The 24,934-nt window shown below is 42.4% G+C and overlaps 1 protein-coding gene across 2 annotated transcripts in view; it reads left to right on the forward strand.

Moving 5' to 3' along the window:
- Positions 1-24,934, forward strand: part of SRGAP2 (SLIT-ROBO Rho GTPase activating protein 2) — a 115,225-nt gene that overhangs the window by 46,781 nt on the left and 43,510 nt on the right. For both annotated transcript variants that reach the window (XM_085300390.1, XM_085300391.1), the window contains exons 3-6: positions 3,090-3,252; positions 17,519-17,581; positions 20,990-21,205; positions 21,982-22,110. In XM_085300390.1, the coding sequence (XP_085156516.1) occupies positions 3,090-3,252; positions 17,519-17,581; positions 20,990-21,205; positions 21,982-22,110 (571 nt within the window). The remainder of the gene's footprint in view (positions 1-3,089; positions 3,253-17,518; positions 17,582-20,989; positions 21,206-21,981; positions 22,111-24,934) is intronic.

The following is a 24,934-nucleotide window of genomic DNA, read 5'->3' on the forward strand; positions in this document are numbered from 1 at the left end:
TTTGCTGAGAAAATTCTCACTGACAAATAGGGGGAGATTTTTCTTTCATTTCTTTCTTGCTGTAAAAAGCTTGCATTAAACTATTAAACCTGTTAAAACAGTCCATCTTGGTTTTGTACCAGGCACTAAAGGGGTTAGTGAAACCAGCAGAATGTAAAAAATTAAAGAAATGTAAAAGAAAAATTTTTAGGAGCACCGAGCTGTGGTTGCAGGAGGCTGAGATGAGGGTTCAGCGCTGGCTGCCCAGACCGAAAGGTGACAGTCCTGGGCGCAAATTAGAATCATGTGGGGCTGGGGATTATTTTTTTCCTGCAAGATGGCCTTTCATGTTTAACCACATGGAGTGTGTCAACAAGCTATCTGGCGCCATTAGACACTAGCAATTTTACTCACCATACTTTTCATGGGCTCTTGGTATTTGTGCTATGTGCTGCCTTAGAATAGCTCTGGGCGTTGTGGTACAGCAGCTTGGACAGCTGGGAATTGCCCGGTTAACTATTGCATCTCTTCTGTGTTCCACTTGGTGCTTTGGGTTGGGGTAGTGTATTTTTGTTTGTTTTTTGGAGAGCAAGGCACATTAACCATGCTGCACTCTGGTCTCCTGCATGTGTTCTTGTTTGCAGTTACAACCCCTCGTCCTTGTGGCTAGCAGCTCTTGCAAACAAGTTGGAGCAAGGCTGGGAAGGTGTGGGAATAGCAGGCATCCAAGGAGTAGCCAGGTGCTGTTAGCGGAATAGATGGCCTAACTTACGGGCCAGTATTGGCCCATACAGAGCAGTAAGCCCCCTGTCATTGGAGGTTACTCTTACGATTTTCCAGAAGGTATAGAATTGATCACTTGTCCCTGTATTCCTAATGTTTTTGAAAATACAGTGCAGGATGGAAACTGCAATGGGAGATACTAGGGTCAGAATAGCTTTGGGTTGGCATTTYGTGCAGCTGAATGGCAGAAGGACGCGGTGAGTTAGCAGCTGCACGCTGCTGGGCTGCTCCTGGCCGTTTCCTGGGGGTCTGCGGTCGCGCTAGTCCTATGAAAACAGGCAGGGGCTAAATAGTAAAGCAGCAACAGGCTGCTTAGGATTTTGGGACAGGTTTTCTAATACCTGGAGTTAGAATAAGAGTAAGTAGGGTCCTAGCTTCTCTTCCACCGTTTAATTCCCAACATTTTTACAGTAGTTGCTTCCTTTTCATTTACTGTAGCTCCTCCAGCGTTTGGAGGGCAGGTACTAATCCAATGTATAAAGCACTTCGGTATCTTGGGGGGAAAGGAGCAAACCAACCAGACTTCAACATTTCTTAACAGTGCCCCTTATAAACCTTTATTTTCRACCAATTGTCATACAGTCTGGTTTAGTTTGCTTCCTGTCTCCTCTCTGAAACATGGTTTGTCTGTTGGTCCAGATGGAGGCTCTTGTTCCAGGAAAGCCGACAGCATGTATGACTTGGACCAGTGCTGCTACTTGGAAGCACTCTTTCTAATTCCCTTTTTCTTCCTCTTTTTTTCTCCTCCTCACTGCTTTTTGTTAGGAGAAAGATGGATTTTGTTTCTTATTTCACCTAAATTAAAAAAAATGTATATATTAGTTTGTGGTAGAAGCTTTTATCTCAGGTTTCAGCAGAAGTCAGAATATGCAACACTGATGCATGCGTACGCCTTTGGAGGACTGGCCACGCTGTGGTCGGTGGTGGTAGGTCCAAGAGGCACAAATTTCTGTTAGCAAAGTCTTGCAGTTTCCAGCTAGCTCTCTTGCCTGCTAACAAAACAGGCAGCATGCTGCAAGCACTGGCTGCAGGAGTGCTGGGGGCAAGTGCTTGGTTTATATGACTTAACATCTGGCAGTTTCAACCTTGCACCATTCTGCATTTTGATCGTTCTTTCCGTTTTTGCCTGTGTCAGCAGTATCTGCAGTACACGACATAAGACTACAAAGGCAAATATTATCTCTAAATAAAATCTCTACCCTCTCACATTTTACTTTCTTTTTTTTTTCCTCTATTCAAAACACGAAGAGGACCAAAAGCCTAGAATCTCTATTCCGCCCCCTCCCACTATATACACACTGCAAACCTTGAAGTAGTCCAGATCACAAGCAGCAGTCATTTCCTGTGCTTTTTTTTTTTTTTAAGGAAAAGAAACAGAATGTAAAAATCAGCTGGTTTGAAACTATTCTTTTTTTTCCTCTCTTTAAATTATCCATATTGCACTGCAGATGCAGCCACTGATGCCATGAGAAGGGCAGTGAAAGTGTACTGTGGTTTAATTCTCCACATTTTAGTAATGTCAGGCACTTCTTGCAGCAGAGTTTACTGTCCTTTTAGTGTAGGATGTTTCCTTTTTCCATGGAAATTACACCCATTTCTTTTAAGGGGAAAAGTCTGGGACAATCTTGTGCAATAATCAAGATGGGCTTTGGCTTTCCACCAGAGACTGGAGTTACTCTTTTCTAAATAAATGTATTTGTGCTTAAAACAGAAAAGGTGTAATAGCCCTTTTGGACTGTATGCGCAGGAGGAATCAGCCATAATTGAGAAAAGCCTGAAGATGAGAGCMTAAAGCTTTTTCTGTGAATGTTGCTTTCTCTTCTGCTCAGGCTAGACTTAGGTTTCTTGCACGTAATTGCTTTCATGCATGAGACATCACATTTTGTTTCCCCTGCAGATGCTATTTAACTAACTGGATGCTTGAAATCGTTTTATCGCGGTTAAGTTGCAAATATCTGAGCCAGCGCTGTGCAACCCTGTGTCAGAAATGGAGCTACCGCTCTCCGTCAGGCGCTGCAGTTCAGGCACAAACTCTGCATTTGGGAGGAGGAAGTTAGGGCCCGTGTTTGGCACTAGCTCCCACTTGTTGCAGCCTGACCTACCCGTGGGGACCGCAGAACGTGGCCGTGGGCAGTCAAGGACGTATTTTCTGTATGTACTGTCACCTTTTTAAAGCCTTTTTCCGCTCTCGTGTCCCTCAGCGGGTCCATATCTGCGGTAGCTATGTTTCTRGTGTTTATAGATGCAGAACTTGGTTAACAGATTCATTTTGTCTGCTTCAGGTGAAGTCCTATCCAATTCTTGTTTCTATTTTGCGTCCCCTGTAGGAAGGATCAGAATGTGCTCTCACCAGTCAATTGCTGGAATCTCCTGTTAAATCAAGTGAAGCGGGAGAGCAGGGATCACACCACCCTAAGTGATATCTATCTCAACAACATCATCCCGCGCTTTGTCCAGGTCAGCGAAGATTCTGGGCGCCTGTTCAAGAAGGTAACCGAGCGCGACGCTGCATGTCTTTCTGTTTGGCCCTGCCAAAATACGAGGGTTTAGATGCAACTTCTGGTGGATCAGTTTATTGTTATCTGTTCCTAACGCATGCTTTTTCCTCATTGTGGGTAACTGTACTTGACTTACCTTAGCTACTTTCTGTAATTATTTTGTTGTTTTAGGATTGTAGGATTTTCCTGAAAGTAACCAGCTGAGATTCAGTGGTTAAATTCAGGCCATATTTGCACCTCTTAACCTACTTAGCGTTGACAATTTTTGTATGTATTTTGAAACTTTTATTGAATAAATGGAAACTCCACAAGTTTTCAATCCTGAATATAATCGAGACCTCTCCAAAGCAAAAAATTTTGTCAGCAGCGGAGGAGGAATTACTATTTAAAAAAAAAAAAAAAAAAAAAAAAAAAAAAAAGGAGTGTTCCTACCATGCAAAATGATAAAGGAATGATACATGTCTTCTGGTGAAAAGAAAAAAAGTGCAGCTAAGGTGTCTTTTATTAGTGTTTTTTTTTCCCTCCCCCTTTCTCTCCCTTCCTCTCTTGATTACATGGGGTGGGGAAGGGGGGAGGAGGCTAGGCAGTGTGGGGGAGCTTTTTTTTTTTTTTTTTAATCTTTTTCTAGCTGAAGAAACATGATATTGGAAGCTTTGAAAAAACTCCTGCTGAATGGTAACACCTCCTGTCTCTTTAGAGATTTGTCTATGGTTGTAACATCTGCTAGCTAACATGTTAAAAACGTTGCGGTTCTGACTCTGAGAGCAATTCCTCTTCCCCTACTCCCTTTCAGTATTTAAGATTTTGGAGAGAGTTATTTCTGCTATAGTAATGTTGGAAGAAAGGGGTTGCAAAATGAGTGGGGCTTTCTGAAGAGTACTTATGGGGGCATTCAGCCTAAATACTGAGAGAGAGATGGGTGAGGAACTGTTTTGATAAAAATTTCCTAGCAGGCTTTCTTCCCTGTCTTTTTGCCTTCGGTGTCTCAGTAGTGACTGTATTAAAGACCAGTCGTGTGCATACTTTGTGTGACTTTTTAAAATGAAAATCTGTTTAGGAGCAGTCTTGACAGTAACTGGAGGTCCTGTTGGCTTTTCACTCTAGTCTTGACAGTGTCTCAAGGAAAAAGTGTTCAGATACGTTCAGCATCTCTGTGTTGCTTTAGCTGGTAAAGAGAGTCTGTATCATGCAGCTGGGTTAGACTGTTACAAAATGAACAGTGGCCAGGATTTATTTGCCCTTTTACAGCAGCTTTTTGGGTTTGCTGGCAACTGATGTATATGCATGAATTAAAATAAGTGCAAGAATATTGTTGTGTTCCTTGCCATCACAATACATATTTCTTGAGTATTGTTTGGATAGCAACAGAGTATGGAAAAATGTTAAAGGGTTGCATTCTGTTTCTCTCTCCTCCCCCCCCCCTTTTTTTTTTGGTTTGGTTTCGTTTTGTTTCATTTTGAGACATTTTTGAAGTAGAGGAGGAACCTTCTCTTTTTCAAACAAAATCACAGAAAGGCCTTTTTGACCTYTTGAAACTTTCTGGTAATTACATTACAGTTGATTAGATACTTACATGGGCTTATTGAAGGCAGTTACTCTTCAATTCCCCTAATCCTTTCAGTGGATAAGTAATCTCTCCACTGAATTTCAACAAGGACCATGCTTGAGCGAGGTGGCTGAGGAAGGCTTCGGCAGGGAAGTCCGTGGAAAGGGGCAGTATTGCTCTTTGGCTGAGCACACTAGCATCTTCGTTTTCAGTCCCTTGTGTAAGGACGCTCTTACCCTGTTTGATTTCATTTTGAGCAGTAGGGCTTTAGTCAGAAGCAAAAACCAAGCAAACATAAAACCCCTTCTGACGGAATGGAAACTCCATATTAATTTGTGCGAACAAGAGGCACTTGTTGCTCAGCCGCAGCTACCTGTTGTCCCTCTGTACCCGTGTACCAGACTGGCCCAAGGCCAAAGCAGGTATTAGCTTCCAATTCCACTTAGGCTGGGTGGGTGAAAACAAAAATTGCATCCTGTCTTATCTAAAGCCACACAGTTGAATAAGATAGCAACAGATAAATGGAGAAATTTGGCTGAACTTGGATCTAGTTTTTCTGCTAGAATCCTTCACCTTCTTGAGCCACAACGAGATATAAACGGCTACAAAAGCTGCTATGGGCTAGAATACAAACGTGTGTTATGTGTTTACACAAAATATTGCAGAACAGGTTTATATTCCATGTTTTTAAAAAAGTTCTGGTTTTACAAAGCTCCTATTTAGCACGTTTGTAGCAGTCCCTATATTCCAAGAGCAGCACAGACCAAGTCCRGAACGCCTCGGGGCTGCATGGTGCCTTTTGCTAGATACAAAAACCAGGACAAGCAGGTGAAGCGCCTTACCCAGAGTTATTCAGCAAGTCATTGGCAAATCCARGGTTTTTGAGAAAGCTTCTTAATTGGAGTGTTGCCTGCGGCCTCCCGGAGCTGTCGGTACGCAGCGTATCGGTGTAAAGGCATCACTGCCGGTAGTTCGTGGTCCTGCGGTGGTTGCCAAGCAGCTTGTCGATGCATATTTCTGAAGGGGAAGTGCACTAAATGGCAGCTCACAAGCTAATATTTCCAGTTCGTTAAGAGGCAGTGATCTGTAGATATTGCAAAGGAATAATAAGATGACTCAACAGCCTGCGTGGGCATGGCAGGTATTTTTGGGGACACAAACACCTTTAACTACAGGTCAGGAAAAAGCAGCTAGCCTGAACAAGACTTCATAGCTACAATGATTAGAGGGTCCAAATGAACCCTGGTCCTTCCTTTCCCTGACAGTAAGCCTGCAAATTTTATTTTATATAACAAGGAATATAAATCTGATTTTTATAACCTCCTGTGGAAAAGTTGCCCAGTTATATGTGGAAATACACACCTGTGATTTGAAAAGCTGAGAACTTCTTAAAACTTCTGCTTTGGRAAAAAATCTTCAAAAAAAAATCAATTTTGCTACACACGTCTCTGGTTTACTACAAGTTCTGTAGTAACTTACTTGCAGGGCCTGCTGCCTGGACTGTAAATAGTGCTAAGGAATATGGGGAGGAAAGTGATGCCGTGCTCCACGCTCGCGGCGGGTAGTTGAATCCAGAGGTAAAACCTGGAGGGATAAGATCGAGCCCTGTGGTGGGAGTCTTGAGGCCAAGGCGGACTCTCCTGCGCTGCCGGCTGGCTGCTCTGAAGGGTGAAGGGGTTATAGGCAGGGTGCAGCAGTGCTAACAGTCAAGCTCTAACATGTTTTTCTTAAAATCAGTGAACTTGAGAAATCCCAGTGGTTATGCCWGCACTGCATACCAGCTTTTGGGTGGCTTGTGTTTTCAGTCCYCGGTGTTTGCATTTGCAGTGTGCTAGGAAGACCGTATGGTTTGGCATTGTCGAATTAAGCTTTTCCGTCTGTGTTTTACGATGAAGAGGTCCCTTTTCGGGGCTGTGTTATGATGTGAAGGGTCTTATTTGTTTGAGTATTAGATGGAAGTTTGCCAGCCACTTCAAAGGTATCTTTGCTGATAAGAGAAGCTGTGTGCGCTGCCAAAGCCAACAAGCAAGCGGTGTCAGATGTGCGGTGCATCACCAGCGTTTCTTCCTGGCTGCCGGATTTGTTTACTTCCTTATTAAGGTCTCCCTGTAAAAYGCTTAAGTGCCTGAGAATGAGGGTGGTGGTGTATCTTGTTTGCACTGAGCGTGGTTTTATAACTTGGAAACAAATAGATCAAGAAAGGGGCGACTTTTGTCCCCCTTCTGTGCTGCAGCAATAGGTGAAACGAGAAACTCTGAGAGTTTCAAGCCAGGAGCTGGTTGGAATTACGCCTGTGCAAGCAGGTGCAGGGCCGCTCTTCCAGGTAGTGCTCTTGAAAGCCATCTCGCTTTCACCTTTCTGTGTCGGGAAGCCACGCGTAGCAGCTAGCCGGACCTTGGAGGCCGCCCTCCATTTTTAGCAGTAAAAAATAAAACAAAACTGCTGACCGCCCGGTGCCGCCCGTGCCGGGAGCAGGCGCGGCGCCGCCTCGCCTTCGCTGGGGCGCTGGCCCGCGGGCTGTGATGCGGCCCAGCGTGCCGAGCGAAGCGGATCGTGGAGGGGCGAAACGATAGCTTGGATCTTTGGTTTCCAGCTACCTAACTCACCTAACCGAGGTATTTGGACGCTGTGCTCCTTCCCAGCGTTTCGTTTTGGTTTTGCTCGGGGAAACGCACCTCAGTGAAAGGCCACGGTAATAAAGGACGTGATGCTGCGACACTTAGTCTTGCAGACACGTCCCACTGGCATCGGCGGCCGTCGGGGCTGCCTCGGCCTCRCTGGTGCTGCTGGCTGTTACCAGAGAAGTGGAAAATAAACAGGGAAATAACTGCTCTCTGGAGAAAATAAAGCCAAGGGGAAACTGGTGGAGTTGTCCCCGTCCTGGTAACAAGTTGCTGCACCTTGGGAAGGGGGGAATATCACCTTAGCGCCCCGCGGTTAGCGATGCAGCCRTGTGTTTCGTGCGAGGCCGAGGTCTGAAGCCCGTGCGCAGGCGGCTTTCCTGCTGCGAGCCCTCCCGCCCGCGGCCCGGCGCCTTGCTTTGATGTCAGCGTCCCTTCCCGCGCGGCCGTCTCCCGCTTCCTCTGCCCGCTTCTGCAGAGCGCGCTCCTTTGATTTCTTCCTCCTTATCCTCCTCAAGCATGGCCTTTTTACTTATATACTTATCCCTATCCCCTTGTCACCGTGTCCTTCTAACGCGCCCTTGATTTCTCTGCGTGCTTCGTGTTTCTGGTGCGCCGATCGGTTCTCCTTGCCTACAGATATCTCTCTTTTTGCTGGCATCCCTGGGTATTATTTATATGTGTGTAGCCTTTTGAAAAGAAGTCTTTTTAATTTGATATCTTTAATCACTCTTTCTCTGTTGTCTCTTTAAGATTTCCCGAGAAGCAGACTGATGGATTTTGTTTGGATTTAAGGAAAATATATATACTTCTTAAAAACACGGCTRTGGGAGCCTTACTCGCTTCATGTACTTTCTGAACAAACTGACTTTTTTCAACTTGACAGGTCTTTACATAAGAAAACTGTGAAGTATTTGAAATCGAATAGCTCTTTCTTTGTGCCGTAATTTCTTCATGCCCTGGTGGCTTTTTTGGTACGCTAGTGCCAGCTTTTATCTGCCGCTTCTTAATTGTTTCCACTCTATTGTCCTCACGGGAGAGAGCTTCCCCRGAGCGTCTGCTCAGCCACCTCGCTGCACTCCTTAGAAACTGCTTTGCCATAAAGACCTTTAAAATCTGAGCGGCGTAACTGCTGTCCTCAGCTAGCTGACACTGTTCATGGATTTTTTTTTTTTTTTTTTCCTTGAACCTGGAGTTGAATTCACCTTGTTTCCCAGGTAGGTTGTCAGGCCCCTGCAGAGGTCCCTTTGGAGCTGCTGGGGGCTGCGTGTGCGGTTGGTGGTCCCCAAAAGGTAGGGTTATTCCGCCCGAGTGGCGGTCCCTGTCCGGTGTCAGGGAAGGTGGCCATGAGCCACCTCGTGGAGCTGGCCCCGGGGCAGAGCGCGGTGGCTCTGGGCAGCTCTTCTTGCTGTTGTGCCCACCTCTCGTGCGATGTTGGGCCGTGGCATTTAAAACATTCATCATCTTCTCTTCTTCCATTTATAAGTTCTGGCTGCTTCTAGCAGTGCTAACGGGGAGGCTTGTTTGAGATACTCTACCTGTGGTCTTCTCACGTTTTGGATCTCATTAGTGGACGTGTCTTTTCAGCCTAGARGAGTGTGGGTATTTGCAGGGGCTTGCCCTACAGATTTTGCTTCCAGAGCATGGCATTCCTTGCTTTACGCTAGTGTATCAAATTCAATAATGATATTTAAGCAAAGAAACCCTAGAAGAAGGGATGAAAAAACCCAAAACTGTCAATTTTGAATTTGCTTCCTGTTTAATGCCTTTGATCATGAAAAAAAATTCTTTACTAGTATACTGCACAGTGTTTGATGTGAAATGAAGAAGCCATGATGAGTTGGTTAAAAGCCTGCAGTAATCAAGGAAGAAGAATTATTAATTCTCTTAAGGGGTCCTTACTGAAGATGACCTACATTACAGCTGCAGTATGTCTCATTTGCTGCATTGGTACTAGAATAGGAACAATTTTAAAGCACAGCATACATGGAAAAGCTAGACACGTAAAGGAAGCACACTGGCCAAGATGCTAGGTGTTTGTTTAAACTATATTTTTTTCCCCAGAAGAGCATAAGCAGGCAAATACACAAATGGCATAAATAAAACTCTGATGCCAACATAGAGTTGGGAGGCGCCTGCTCCGTGTCTGCTCTTCTGCGTGCGTTCTTAGCCTGGAGCCTTCCTCCGCCTCCCTGCAGGCTTTCCGGGTGTGTTAATTGCTCTGAGGAAAGTGAGAGGAATTTGTGTTATCTATTAGCAGCAAAGAGGATCTGGTTTAGTGTCAAATGAAAAAAAGCAGAGGAGGAATGTTCCTGCACAAATTCTCGTAGGAATTATGTCTGTTGGTGAGCAGTTCCTCTAAGGAGCTAGTAATGTTGAGTTCATACTGTTAAAGCACATAGAGGCCTGCTGTGAAATGATCAATTCTGATTTTTCGTTGGTGAAATTAAATCTCTCCGTTCTCTTTTTAGAACAAATGCAATGAGGGAAGGACGAGGGAGAGACACAACTTGTGTGCTGTTACTATCTCCCTAAGCAATACATATCCGCTTCKGGGTTAGAGGTTTGATCCCTGCGCCTGTAATTGGAGCGGATGGTTGCTGGTACGCTCTCAGCCGTTTGTAGCAGGTCCCATATAGAGCTGTGATCAGGGCCTGTTGCCCTGGGTGATGTGCTGAATACTGAAGGCTGCAGTTAAATTTAATTCTGCTTCCTATGTTACGAGTTGAAGATGTCACTTCTGCGTATAGATTGGGAAGGGAACACACTGCATTTCACCATTTTTAACATGTGAAAGTTGTGCACTGTTGTTGCATTGCATTGCATTGCTTATTTTCAGTCATGCTTATGCTCTCCTTTGTAAGAGCGATACGCCTCCCTTTATTTTGCCTCTGTTTGAACTCAGAGCAGCTGGGAATGTAGTAACAGCCCTCCTTGAACTCCCAGCCATTCGCCTTGCTCATCCCTCAGGCCAGGCCTTTCCTGGCCATTTGAGAAAGGATATTGGTGGAAGCAGGTAGCACAGAGCGGTCATGCAGTGCATGGAAAGCCTGAGCAGAATCACAGACCTTACATCCAGTGTTTTACAAGACTTCAGGGCCTGCTAGTGGGTCTCGCTGAAGCCCATTTCACATGCCGCTTGCTCAATAGGTGAGAACGTGGCTGGCTTCACCGTAAGAATGAGGTCTTTCAGCCATAAAATTGCTTGATTTGCTGGGATTGAGTGCCTGAAGCCCAAGACTCAATACACCAGCACAAAAGACAACAAAAAAATGAGAAAAAGGGGATGGAGGTTACTTGGAAGTGGCTCTTTCACCCTGGAGTACAGGAGGCAGTGATGTGACACGGYTTTATGTAGGAATAGCTTTTTCAGAGTGCCACGTTTTTGCTGTGTGGGGAAAATTCCTTCTTACTAACACAGTGATGAAATGGAATTTAACAAATTGCTAGTGAAATCAGTGGAGAAAGTTAGATACTACAGCAGTAATTTAAATATGACTGAAAAAATGCATAATGGTTCATTGTACTAGAAACCAATGGTCTGACTGTCCCACAAATATGCATGTATATTGCATCACATTATAGACTTTATTTTGCTATGTTTGCTTTAAATTCTGGAGGATTTGATGCTATAGAAGAAATCTGCAAAGAATTCCTGTTCTTTAGGGCTATGTGATAGTTTCTGAYCACTTTCTCTGTAAAAACTGTGGGAGAAAGTTCCATAGAACTTGCCTAGGCTTTGCAGAATAGAGATTGCATCAAAAAAAAAATGGGGGGGGGGATTGGGTCGATGATGATGATAGAGTACTTCTGTATACTGAATCTGATCATTTGTTTGGATTAGACCATGAAGATGAAGAACCAAGTCTATTACTGCATGCAAATGAATTTATTTAAGGCAAGCCTATAAAATACACATAAGTTATCTGGAGTCTACTTATGTCTAAGCTTAAATACAATTTTCTAATCAAAGTAYTACATCATGTTTGAACTTGGAAAACTTTGCCTAGCAAGGATTCTCTTTAACAGACTTCTTAACAGTTCTATAATTTCCATTTTGACAATATTTAGGGTTCAGGAATAAAAAAGGATCTTACATTTCTGCAGATTCCATCACTGCTTTCAGCAAGGACACAATCAACTTGCATCTCCACTGTCACTGTTAATTTAAAAGAGAAAAATCAAATGTTTGCTTCCTACCTATGAATATTTATTTATTCCATTTATACTCTTTAATAAGACCATTCCTCTGTATCTTCTTTTGAAGAATCACTTTCAAATCATCAGACTTGGGTTCTAGTCTCAGCCTTATCACTGACTTGCATAATTTCAGGCAGTGTAGATAAAATATTTTATCTTGTATTTTACGCATTCACCCATCAATAGTTTCTGAGCRCTTCCTTACTGCTGATGAATTTACACAGAAAGCATCTAGTGAACCTCATGGTATGTTTGTTTTGAAGCCATACCATCTTTCTATCCGATTTGGAGTGATGTTGCTGAGGCTGGAAATCTGGGGCATAATGTTGACAGCATTCCTTAGCTCTCATATTTATTATTCCCCCTAAATATTTTGAAGCTGAAGTCGTTAATGTTCACTGGAATGCGGAACAGCCGAGCAAGTACTGCAGTAGGTCCCAAAAACATCTTGATTAAATTAGAGGGGAGGTGRAGGGGAGGCGAGCTGGAACAAAGCACGCGTTGAGAAGCTGGCGCAGCATCCTGAGAATTTATGTGCCGGTTAAGGGTGGTGGCAACCTACAGCTCTGCACATGGTTCGTATGCCCTCCATTGTAACAAAAGGGTACGTGTGCACGCGTGAGCGTGCATGTGTATGCCTGCATTGCACACGCTTAGGACAGCTGCCTTTGCTTTCTTGTTTTGGGGTRAAGAAGAGGCTCTCAAGGGGGACAGCTTGCAAGAAAAAACCCTATTTGCAAGTAAACAGTCCTGGACAACAGTTGCTCTTCTCACTGTTCTGAAATAATTCTGGGGTGCTGTTGATAAATTTTCCTGATTTGCGAAGGGGAAGTGTGCGTATATCGCTGCTGCGAGGGCATACCTTTGCCGCAGCATGAGTGGGTGTCGKGCTGGCGCCCTGCTCTCCCCTGTCCCCACCCTCGGTGTACCGTAGTCACCATACGGTGCCGTCTTCCAAGAAGAGTCAATGATGCACGCCAAAGCAGGTAACCTCCGGATCAAGAAGGCAAGTGTTGCAGCTGTGATGAGATAAGGAGGAGGCAAGGTTTGTGGGGACAGGTAGTATCTTGCAGCCTCTTCTTCCACCCTCTGTATTTATTATTTGAGCTAATTGATTAAGCTGTTAGAGGCATAAGCCCTTCCTCAGGCTTTTTAGGGGATATACAGATATATTCCAGTTATGGTTACGACTAGGCAGAGATAGAATTTTAAAATTTTGTTTTGTTTTTATTTATTGCTCTTTCAGAGCTCTGCCTCAGCTCAGAGGTGACGCTGTAAGGGATTAGCCTTTCCAGCTGACGAAGGGATCTCTGTGTTCTCCCTGCAGTCCTGTCTGAATCAGGTTTCTACCTGTGTAGAATTGATACTTGGAGATCTTTGCAACTGCAAAGACTGCATTGCTGTTTTTCTTTAGAAAGTGTTTTATTCATAAATCCGCACCATATTCTAGCAGGGTTTTGAAATCTCTTATATCTCTTATACCAGATGAGCAGCCTCTAATCTGGTTGCAATTCATACTTTTCAGGACCTCAGAAAGATTCTCTGTGCATCAGATCTCCCATCCTTTAAAACACTCGAACTCTTCCCCCCCCCCTTTTTTTTTTGCTAAAACTTAAGGCATTTTCTTTTGACTTTGCTACTTCCTACAGTGTATTTTTCACTTGCTAGGTGCAGCTAGTTCAACATTTTTTTTTCTTCTAAATCTCTTTTGAAATCTATATTGGGGAGCAGCATTAAATTAAGCGTGCATTGCTTAGTTCTAGAAATGACGCTTGTTTTCAGCGGCACCTATGATCTATCTTACCTTTGTCTTAATGTACCTTTTTTCTGGTCCAGCAATCTGGCAGCTTCTGTCTGTATTTGTTTGAGAACACGAGGAATTGTGTGTTTTGACAGTTTGCTGTTTACATTTCTTCTTTTCTTCTTCAACCTGAATGTGCATCTGAATATGCATTAAAGTATGCATTTTAATCTKTCTCTGCATAATTGATGCTTCAGCAGTTTGTACAATGAATGAGCAATTTTATGTGAGAAGTAAACAAATAGGCTGGAAAGAGCTGGGTGAAGGGAGAGCRATTGCTCTGGTCCAGGCAGTTCAAGCAGCAAGGAGGCACGCTGCTGAAAAGCTCTTTCTGAGTGAGAAGTTCAGTGCTCAGGGCATTTAAAACAGATCCAGCTAGCCAGCTTCATGAATCATCTCTGATGTCAGATTCGGAAAATCGTTGTGGCTCGTATCACCGCAGCGATGAGYGGCGGCTTCGGCTCCCTTCTGCCTTCGGAGAAGGGAGAAACACAGAAACTGTTACTGCAAAATACCTCTGAGACTGGGAATCATGAGCCTATTTTCAGAGCTTGTTTCTGAAGCTTATTTTTTCAGTAGCACATCTGGCTCCCTGGGGARCAGGCTTGAGTCTGTGAAATCTGCCTGACGCGGCAGGCAGCGTGCGGCCGAACCCGCAGGTTAGCAGCGAGGCGCTGCTGCCTTCCTAGCGAGCGAATGAATGAAACGTTGAAAGTGGATAAGGTTGCTCTTGTTGCACGTGGCACTAGGTAYGTTCACACTTGCTAATTATTCAGAAGATGTGGGGAAAGCATCCTTTGCATCTGGAGAGYGTGGCAGTTGCTTGGGGTTTTTGGCTTGCTTTTGAGGAGGCAGCAAGGGCGGATGGTGCCGAGTCCCCGGCCTGTGCGGCAGGAGCGACCGGGGGATTCAAGGACGGGCTTTACCCCCTTCGCTGGCCAGAGCTGTTCGTGATTCAGCCTCTTCCACCAAGCCGAGAGAAACGTTTTGTCTGCTAAYGAACAAAGGCAGCTCTGTTTTATACTTCTCGTCCCCTTCCCCCCGTTTTGGTGTACAGCGAACAGGATTGACTCAAAGACCTCTTCCTTCTGTAGGGGCTGCGCTGTGTTTCATGTGATAAATAATTGTCCATTATCCTTAATTTTGGGGAGGTTGGGGGAGATTTTTCCCCCTTCCGTTGTGTTTTTGCCTGGTGTGTGGCTTCATGAACAATTATTGGTGCATCTCTTCCTCTCTTCCCGTCCCCTCCCCTCCTTTTTTCACCTTAAAGGATGTATTGTATAGCACTGAGCCCAGAAGCCCTGGTCTTTGATGAAATGTGCCAATCTTGGCTGCTCGCTGCAAGGCAGCGATCGTTTACCAGCTCTGTGTCAGCACTGCTTTGAGTTTTTCCAGAATTTCAGAATGATTATCCAGCGCGATAATGCGTGCCATAGGGAACGGGGTTACAGCAGTAAGTTAAAATCGTTTCCGCAGCCTGTTCAAATAAACAGGATAACAGTTGAGACATCTCTTCTTGGAGTCTGTAMCAGCAAAGGAAAGAAACATCTGTTTGGGTCTAATTATAACTTTATTGGCTTTAATCTCCGAAGTACTGTAGGCTAAAAGATGTAAATTTTATTACAAGTACAGAGTTTTTTCTTGATCACTTACACTTCTGCTACAGAAAAAGAGGATTTGTTAAGGTTTGTAGCAAAGCAGTAGGTGCACAGCGGTTCTGCTCCACGCCAGATGGAGAAGGCACAGGAGGAGCTGTGACTGTTCGCTGCTTTGCAAGGAGTGCCATTAAACGCTTGCTGACTCTGCTTTTTGGTGTATCTGCATTTCTCAAATTTTCTCATGGAAGCTCTTCAGAATATGAATCAGTTTTAGCATGAAATCCTGTCTCTAATCAGGTGAAGATTAATAGTACTGTTGAACTTGCTAGGTAAGGAAGCTGCTTTCCCCTCCTTTGCATACAAGTGTTGWTGCATGCAGAAATGTCTCTTCAAAGAAGGCTTTGCATACAGAAGTGTCACCCTGTGGCAGTTACGGATGTGACTTTGACATTCAGGTAGTCTTCAACAGAAAAATGTACTTATCCATTTCCTATTTCTGTATTTAACTAAAGCCAAATATTTGCCTCTTTATACCCCAGTTGTGTCCAAAAGCAATGCAGAAATGTGGGCTGCCTGTCACCTAGCATGGATTTTAATAAGTAAATATATTTTTAAAAATCTGGCACTTGACTGCAGGCTAGTTTGGGTTACAGCCGATTTTGACAACCAATCATGTCTRTCTGCTGTTAATCCTTATTTTTTCTTCATTCTGCTATTTCTTAGAGGGAAACAAGTTCATGAGTCATATAGCCTTGGGTTTAACTAGGCAGCTCACTAATGCAAGTGTCCCCTGGGAGAGAGTGATTTGTGTTGATATGGTTAAATTGCATTGTAGTCTTTGTAGTTTAAAAATAGCTGATTGCTTTGTCTGTTGAGGTAAATCCCCTATCTGAATTTATAATCTGAATGGAGCTGGGAAGAACTGACTGCTGAATGAATGCATGTAAATCCCTGTCAGAGTAATTYTTTTTTTAATTTTGAAGTGGAGGTTCTTTTTGCAGCTATGGTGATGAAATAGATGAGCAAAAGAACATTTGCAAAAAGATGTTATAGATTGTAGCAGGTTACTGTTGTGTAGAGGCGCAAAGGGAAGAAGTGAACTTTTGGACATAAATCTCATGGACAACCAAAGGAGAGGTCTGAAAGCACGTAATTTTTGTTTAGCAGTGAGTTACTTTCTTTTTTTAAAGTTTACATGGTAAAGAAAGAAAAAAAGTTGACATTAACGCTGCACTCAAATAAACCAAGGGCTCTGTATAGTATTTCAAATATAGTCAGCATTGGTCCAAGCATATCTCCTTCAATAACAGACAGAGAGAACCACTTAGGAGCACACCTCCTTACATGTAGATCTTTCTAGGGTTGTTCTTCAGGCTTGTCTTTAACAAACCCTGTTGCTTCTGCAAGCCATTTTCATTTTGGTATGCAGACAAAAGAGTGACTATCACCTTAGCAAATTAGCAGCATGGATTTAATATTTTTTCTACTCTGGGCATGAGACTTGTGAAGCAAGAGCTGGCAGATGCTGCAGTATGGTTTCCCCCCTTGTTGCATTTCTTCAGGCTTGAACACTTGCAGGAGCCCAGTTGAGCAACCTTATTTTGTAAGGCATCAGTGTTAGGGGGTGGCACTGGCAACCCGTGCTATGTTTGTGGCCCTGGGACAAGGAATAAGGATAGGAGAGACAGGAAGGTGGTACCAAAGGGCTGAGAGAGAGATGTAAGGTCAAGCACTACAGCATGGAGACATGAGCGTAAAGGAGGAGGAGATGTCCATCACCACAGCCTGCAGAGTCTGGTTTTGTCAAGAACCTGCCTTACTTGATTTTTGACTTCTGCAGACTGAAAGCGTTTACTTTCCTCTCTACCTGTCTTTGAGAAGGGTGGGATAAAATGCAGTGTAATGGCACTTACACTGGCACAATTATATTTATTTGCTATGCTATGGAGCAAAACCTTTGGTGGAATACAGCCTTCGTTATACACCTGYCTTTTGGCAGCAGCATCGCTGAGCCTTTGTCACTTAGATTATACGTCAGGAAAATGGAAGTGTTGCCTGTTGTGTTGTGATACAGTGTTGAATAAAGGACTATCACAACTGTTGTCCGTCTTATCCTGCATTTCTTCAGCTTTCATATTCTACTGTGTGCCAAACTGTCATAGTAGGACACTGAGTTAAGATCACTAAGTACCAGATCAGAAAATCTATTTACTTATAGACTTGTAATGATGAAAATCTCATGTTCAGTGGAAATTTTCCTGTCTCCATGCTCCTAAGGCCTGCTTGTCTGTGTAYGTAGACCATTTGAGTTTATTAATACCATTTATACAATTTGACTGTAAGTGGCTGTTGGCTGAGCAGTTATTGGATTTGCTAGCATAAATAATAGTGCTTAATTAAGTCTAGATTATTTGTAAATGTGGAGCATGCTCACTTCCTTCACCTCTTTCCCGTCTTCTCCAATTAACTTTCATTTCTCTATTTGGTTGCAGAGTAAGGAAGTGGGACTGCAGCTCCAGGAAGACTTGATGAAGGTCCTGAATGAACTCTATACGGTAAATCAAACTGAGTTTTTGGCATCTTTTCAGACAGAAGGAAGAAGTGTTTGACTTCTTCCAGCCTCCTGTTACAGCAGAGACTAAGCACTAAGATTGATAAATGTCTGCAGTCCTTGTGATTTGAGGCAATTTGTGTCTACCAGTCTATACAGTTACCATAAATCTCATTTTTCACTCCATCTTTATATTCTGTTTCAACTTTGTAAGTGTTGGCTTCACTTCTCAAATATCTCAAGTTAACACATACCTTTTACTGGCTGCAGTTTTTCTTTTTTTTAAAAAAAAAAGGGGGGGGGTGGGAAGAAGAAAAAAAGATGTTTAGAATTAATTCCAAATTCACTAAAAGATTTCAGTCAGGTTACTGCATGCTTCAATCAGWTAAGCATAGTGGTTTTGTGTGGTCCACTTCTGGAAGTGAGCATACAAAAGAAAGCATGCAGCTTCAGTGGGGAGGAAAAACCCACTGGGTTTATTTTTTTCCTCCACTCTTCCAGCAAAACAGTTCCCTTTAGAGTAATAGCCTTCCATCTGTGCTTTTTGCTACTCAGTATATCCATTGGAGACACCAAGAAAGAGACATTGCCTCGGGAAAGAGAAGGAATGTGTTCGTTAAAGTTCATGGGCTGCTTGGGGATTTTTCTTCTCACATAAATGAATGGAAAAGCCTGCTGTTTGATTAAATTTTTTCCTTCAGCAGCTGTTAGTGAATTGGTTCTGTCCTAAAAGCAGAATGTACGCATGGTTTTCCGTGGCTTTGTTGCTCAAAATGTCTTTTCTTTCTTCCTTCTTTAATGATGCATTGAGTCATTGCATTGAGGTAAAAGTTCTCTCTTTCGTTCCTTGAAGAAGATGATCCGGRGATATGTCTGAAGTCTGGACATACCAACCTTGTGATGAAAATTAGGTATTGAGAACAATACTAGAGCATTAGAGAGGTTTCCCTGAAATTTTCTATGTCAACAGAAGATACAGAAGGAAATTGTTACATTAGAGCATTGAAACCAAATGTTCAGACTAATCTATTAGAAAAAGAAGGGGGGAATCGCAAGAGTAGGAAAAGCGAATTCRTCATGCTCCAGTGTTCTTGCTGCTGCAGTAGCTGAAGTGGGGTTTTCAGTACTCTCCTCCAGACTCARGCTGCTGCGTGACACTGGGCATCAGTTTGCCCTCATGACTCAGAAAATGGCATTTTAGGAGGTTAGATTGTTAATCCAGTTTATGATTTCCCCTCTTTTTCTGCATGATGGTGTGTAGTTTTAATGAATGTTGCCTGTGGGAAAAGACACTGTGCTGCTTGACAGCACTGGTGAGTGTGACTGGGAAGTAGCAGTATGGTGGAAGCTGGGGCACTGTGAAGCTGAACTGGGATGTGATGTACCCCCACTGCAGTTGTCAGCACTGCTTTGTTTTACAATAGTATAAGCAAGCTGCATTTTTTTTTTCMTGGAAAGTCAGAGAAATAAGTTTGGAAAGGAAGGTGGCTCATTAGGTTTGCCTACTGTAGAAATGTTTTGTTTTTTTTCGAGGGTGCAGTCTGTTTCAGCAATGTTTCTTTTTTTCTTTAATTTTTGAGTAAAGGATTGACAGTATTTGTTTCCACGGTAGATGGACCTCCATGAAAATGGACACTGTTTTTAGTTTCCCTACCTAGATAAAATAGAGGGGATTTTCYCCATGAGCCTTTTGTCCTGAATTGTCTCATTCAGCTGAAGTCCTTGACTTTGCTGTTGACCTCAGCAGGCACTAGTGAGTCAACAGTAACCTCACTGCCAAACATGGAGCAGGCGGTGTTTGTGGTTGCCAGTGTGGCATTTGTCAGCAGGGTGAAGTCATTAAAATTGTGATTTTTTTTCTGYTTCTCTTGCTTTCTGCCAGCTCTACTTTCGATGATAGAGGAAGAGAAACTACTTTACCTCWGTTATTATAAATACCTGCTTTATAGTCTAAGCAGATGCAGTAGCTGGAAGTGTGTGTGTAAATTATCCAAAAGTCTCTATTTAATACTGGCTACATTCATGTGCTCTCCTGTTTAAATACAGCTTCCCTTTATATCTGAGAACCTCTGCTGATCACTGCATGAGGAGAGAACATACATCCTACTTAAGTAAAATTATGTTACAGTTCAAACTAAGATGAAATAGGTATAAATGGATTTGCATGTTAGATCAATTGATTTGCAAGTGAGATCTTTATTAAAGGTGGAACTACACTATCGAGGTGTCTTTATGCAATTGTGCATTTATTGACCTCCATCAAAATTACGTTATAAATGCTAACTTYAGTGTCCAGGTACATGAACTGACTTGTCTTCTCATTGTGAATAGAAAAGCCAGTTTAGGTATGATGCCATTTGGGGTTTTTGTTCTGTTTTCTTAAAACTAAATGTGAATGTCCAATGAAATAAATTAAAGCTTTTTGTTTGTGTGCCTTTTGGGATAATATTTATCTACATTTATTAACAGATATGTRCTATAGTCCATGTAGCATAAATTCCTGCTTTCCTTGAGCCTCTGAAAGAGCTATGCTCTTTTATTGCTATTTTTGCTATACGAGGTGAACAGAAATGCTTTTCATGTCAAATTCAATTTAAACAAATTGAATGTGAGTTACTTCTGCAGCTGTTATGCAAATCAATAGTTTGATCAAATAGTTGCTTGAGACTTGGAATATTTAAATGACTGATTCATCTAGATGTAAGACGGAAGGATATTCCTTCTGAAATCCTACCTGCTGATGAAAAGCTATCATTTTTCCAACTTTGGCAAATAATGTTCTCTGAATAATGAGAAGGCAACATATAATTGTTATATTTTTAGTTTTTTGATTCCTCCATTGGAGTGTACAGAAGGCGTGTGCCAAAATTAAACAAAGAAGCAGCTGCAAAATAATCTACTTTGATTTCAAATTCATTTTGAGAGCCACATTTTCATTTGTGCATTTTCTGGCAGGCTTTTGGGATGTGATGTCTCTGTGGATATTTTGCCACTTTAGATATTTCTGACTCTCAGCAAGCAAATGGATCTGACTTGTTGGATCTGCCCAACATGTCCAAATGACTTTGTTTACTTAGTATGATACCTTGCATTTAATACAAATGTGATGAACAGCTATTGTGAAATAGTTACGTTAAAGAAACTTAAAAATCTGGGGGGAATGTGTTGGCCAAATGCAAATAATGTCTGTGTGCTGTAGCACGTGACTTCTTTCTTAGAGTTTTTTCTTCCTCTTTCCTAACTTCTGAGCTTTGCAGGTGTATGTATAACTGTTCTACTCTGAGACTTGGTCATGCAGCTGATAAAGTGTAAGGCAAAGTTTCTGCATGCCTGGCTTGCTGGTAAGGTAAAACTATTTCCTCCTCAGCAAATGGAACTATTATGCTCTATGACTGTTGTGTATCTTCCGCAGGTTATGAAAACATACCATATGTACAATGCTGACAGCATTAGTGCTCAGAGCAAGTTGAAAGAGGCAGAGAAGCAGGAAGAAAAGCAGATTGGAAAATCAGTGAAACAAGAGGACAAGCAAACGCCACGTTCCCCCGACTCAACTTCCAATGTCAAGTTTGAAGAAAAGCATGTTCGACGAAGCTCTGTCAAGAAAATAGAGAAAATGAAGGAGAAGGTACTGCATGGCATTGCTGTGCTTGTGTAGAATGCCTGAGAAGGAGACAGGAGACCTTTGCAGTAGTTCAGCACAGGAACTACTGAGCACTTCTCTCCTTGATGTGGGCTTGATATACAGCACTTGGACTTGAGCTCGGAGTGACCAAGCAAGAGGCAGGCCTGGCAGCACAAAGAAATACACATTTGGGACCACCTCAGAAAAAAATCAGGGCAAGTTTTAGATAAGGAAGCGGTAAATTTGAATCTAGGGCCAGCAGAAACAGATGAGTTAAGGGCAGAGCTGGTGCTGACTTGGACTTTGGACTTAGGAATTACATGGTCATGTTTAGCTTTGGGGCTTACTAGCATAACTGGGCTAAGATTTGTACAGTGAGCTAGGTTGGAATTGTGCAAGTTTCAGTGGCAGGCAGTGCTTAGAGTTTCAGTTATTGCTGAAGGTGTGGAGGTTAACTGAAATTGCATTTTATTTATGTAATGTATATTTATACAATCTCATAAATCTGTCTTATTTCTTCATTCTTCTCTTACTCTTTACCAACACTATAGTTGTTTTCAGAGAGGACTAAAGCTGTGTAATGCAGTAATGCTTAAGCACTTCTAGGTAATTTATCTAAGCTTTAAGCCTTTGAATCTTGATGAAACTAGAATCCAACTGAACTAAACAAATTATATGAGCAGAGTAAGAATTGTTCAGAATACAGCTTAGTGTTACTAAGAATGCTACTACTCCACAGTTCTTTCTAAAATAAATTCTGTCTTTGGTTTCTCTTTCAGCGCCAAGCTAAGTACACAGAAAATAGACTGAAGGCTATTAAGGCAAGAAACGAGTATCTGCTGGCTCTGGAAGCCACCAATGCATCTGTATTCAAGTATTACATTCATGACCTGTCTGATCTCATTGATGTAAGTTCTGCTGCTTGAGTGACTGCAGTGAATATCATGCCATTAACCCTCACGTGTGCCTCTCCTCCTTCACCGTGTTATGTACCAGCACAACCAGCAACATCCTCAACAACAGACTGATCGTCTTTGATGGGCAGTTCAGGCAGTAACAATTGGCATGATGATCAGCCATTAAGCTGTTAAGTGAGCTTTTCTTAGCTGGCTTGCTTAGTCTGTTACAGGAATAGATGTTTGCATGATAAACCTGGCATTGAGACTTGTAAAAGAAGAAGTTGCTTAGTTAAAATGAAACTCAGCTTCAGTATCACTGTGACATTTTCTATTTACTGTTTTAAGCAAACCCTCAATATTACAATTCAGCATGTTTTTAAAAATAAGGCAGTATACCAGTTGGTAAAAGAAATGAAAGATGCTTGCATTTTCCAAAGCTGCTTTTAACTTGCCCTGAAAAATTCCATGCTTTTCAAGGTTAATGCTTCTTGTAGCATATTTCATAAGAGGAATAAATCTGCTTTTTTGGGCCTTCGGTTGTCTGATACCCACACTGTAGCTTGATGCGTTTCTTTCTTCTGTCACTGGGACTGCAGAACGCTTTGTCAGACTGGTTCAGAAAGGTGTCAAAAGAAGTGGCGAAAACAGTGGAAATTCTGCTTCTAGACTCTTCCTAGGTTCACTGACTCTCTAAACAAAGGAACTAAGAAATAAGCAGATTTTTCACCAAAACGTAACTGCCCTGCTTCAACCTACAGGAATACCGTACCAATTGTGTTGAACAGATTATGTCTGAGTCGCATATTGTTACTGGATCTTTTTTTTTTGTTTATTTATCAAGGACAGCCCACTACTGTCCAGATTAAAAACACTCAACTCAGTTCTAAAGCCTAGAGGGAATTTCCTTTGGAGTTGGGGGGGGGTAACTAACAGGAGTTCTTCTAGACCCAGGCAATAAAGATCACTTGGATCATTGTTAATTATTTGGCTATTTTAAAAACATATATAATCATATTTATTCAACCGTCTACCAAATACTGCAAATATCCTTGGTTCAGTTGTCTTTTAGCGGTTCATTTTAACTAAATTTTCAGAAGTCATATAGAGAAAAGAAATGCTCAAAGAATCCATTTAGATTTTGTAAATCCATTACAAATTAAGCACAGACTTGAGATGTTTTAAGAGCTGCAGTGACAAGCATAGCCATTTACGCCGCTTTGAAGGAAGGGTCTTCCCTCAGCCCTGCCTGGGGGCATGGTAGCAGTGGTGCAGGACAAGAGCTCGGGGGCTTCTGCCGTGCATTGAGTTGTCACTGTGCCCAGAAGGTAGCTGTTGTGACTCTGGGTGCGTCTGTATCAGTGTTAACCCCTTCGTGTTCCTTGAAGCATTCAGTTTAACATTCAATTGGGTGTTCTCAGAACCTTTAAAAGTTAAGTATTACCTGCTCTGCTTTGAGAAAGTGTAGAAAGATGTGGGTCTTGGCTGGGAACACCCAGTTCAGTGGTCTGTATTTGCTGTGTCTTAACAGTGAGGCTTAAATGCCTTTGATATGAAGGATTGAAAGTTAAAAATGATAACCAGTAGTGGCTGTCTGAGGCATCTGACTTTAAATAAAATATGTTTTTAAAGTCAGATCTTAATTCTTTTCCTTGATCTGATTTTTTGATGACAATGCATCTTTAAACATAATACAAAAGGAGCCTTCAAAATTATTTACAAGTAAGTTGTATTAGGCCAAAAGGCGTTGCACTCATCATGTTAATGCAATGCATTGCGTTTCTCCTCCAGTGTCCTTGGTAGGAAAACAGTGAATTAATTCTTAATAGTGAGTTACAAATGATAAACTGTTCCTGACGTAGCCCAGTAGTCTTGAGTTTCCTGACTTTGGGGACTGAGGCAGCTCTTTGATGCTAATGAGATATTACAGTAATGGAGAGGTTTGTATTAATGAAGACCTCATATTTATGGAAGGGTCACCGGGACAGAATTTTTGAAAAGTGCGTGCATCAGTCCTAAAGTTTAGTTTACTCTTCTAGGAATAAGTATACTACTGCTGTTTACTCAAGGATCTCATACTTTCCTTTCCAAATGTAAATTGTGTTTGAAAATAGAGGGTTCTTTTCTTTTCTTGAATCTTTTGTTCTGGGCCTATTTAAAAACCACTAGCTGGCAAAGGGTTAATCAGCTGTCATGTTGGGAAGTGAATTTGAATGAGTTATCATTAAATTCTTATAAAAAATTGATTTCCTTGGAGAATGATTCCATCAAACATTTATATAACCCAGAAAAGGGATGGAAAGGCTGATATTTCTATAAATATGGTATGCTGGACTTTTAAAAATATTAAAGTGGGGGAGTGGGCTGAAAAATAATTTCTATCGCTGGCTTCAATAAAATAAGATGGCAAAGGGTTTTTTTTTCAGCTTTAATGTAGTCCTGCTGCTTAATGAGCTGGGGTATAAAATATTAAGTCTCACTGAACTTCCCAGTCCCATCAGTGAGCTCCTCCTGGGCATCGGTTTTCCTTTCAGCTCCGTGTGTGTTGGAATAGGGTGACGACAGGGAAAGCAAGTGTGTCGCTGCGCGGGCTGTGCAACGCTTCGGCCCGTAGTTAGAGGGGAGAATGAGCGGCGGCTGCTGTTAAATCTTAGCTGAATCCAGTCGTGGCTGAACTGTTGGCCCAGCTCAGCCTGGCTTTGCCCAGGTGCAGGGGCTGGGGTTACAACGTGCCTGCAGAAGAACAGTAGCCGGGAGCTGCTGGTTATCCAAGGCTGTTTCAGTACGTGCAAGTTCTCAATCAAGCGTCTTTTGGTTTTTGGTTGTTTTTTGTTTT

The sequence above is a fragment of the Rhea americana genome, unplaced genomic scaffold (genome assembly GCF_003343005.1).
Source record: "Rhea americana isolate MKP2758 unplaced genomic scaffold, rheAme1 scaffold_163, whole genome shotgun sequence".
Taxonomy (NCBI): domain Eukaryota; kingdom Metazoa; phylum Chordata; class Aves; order Rheiformes; family Rheidae; genus Rhea; species Rhea americana.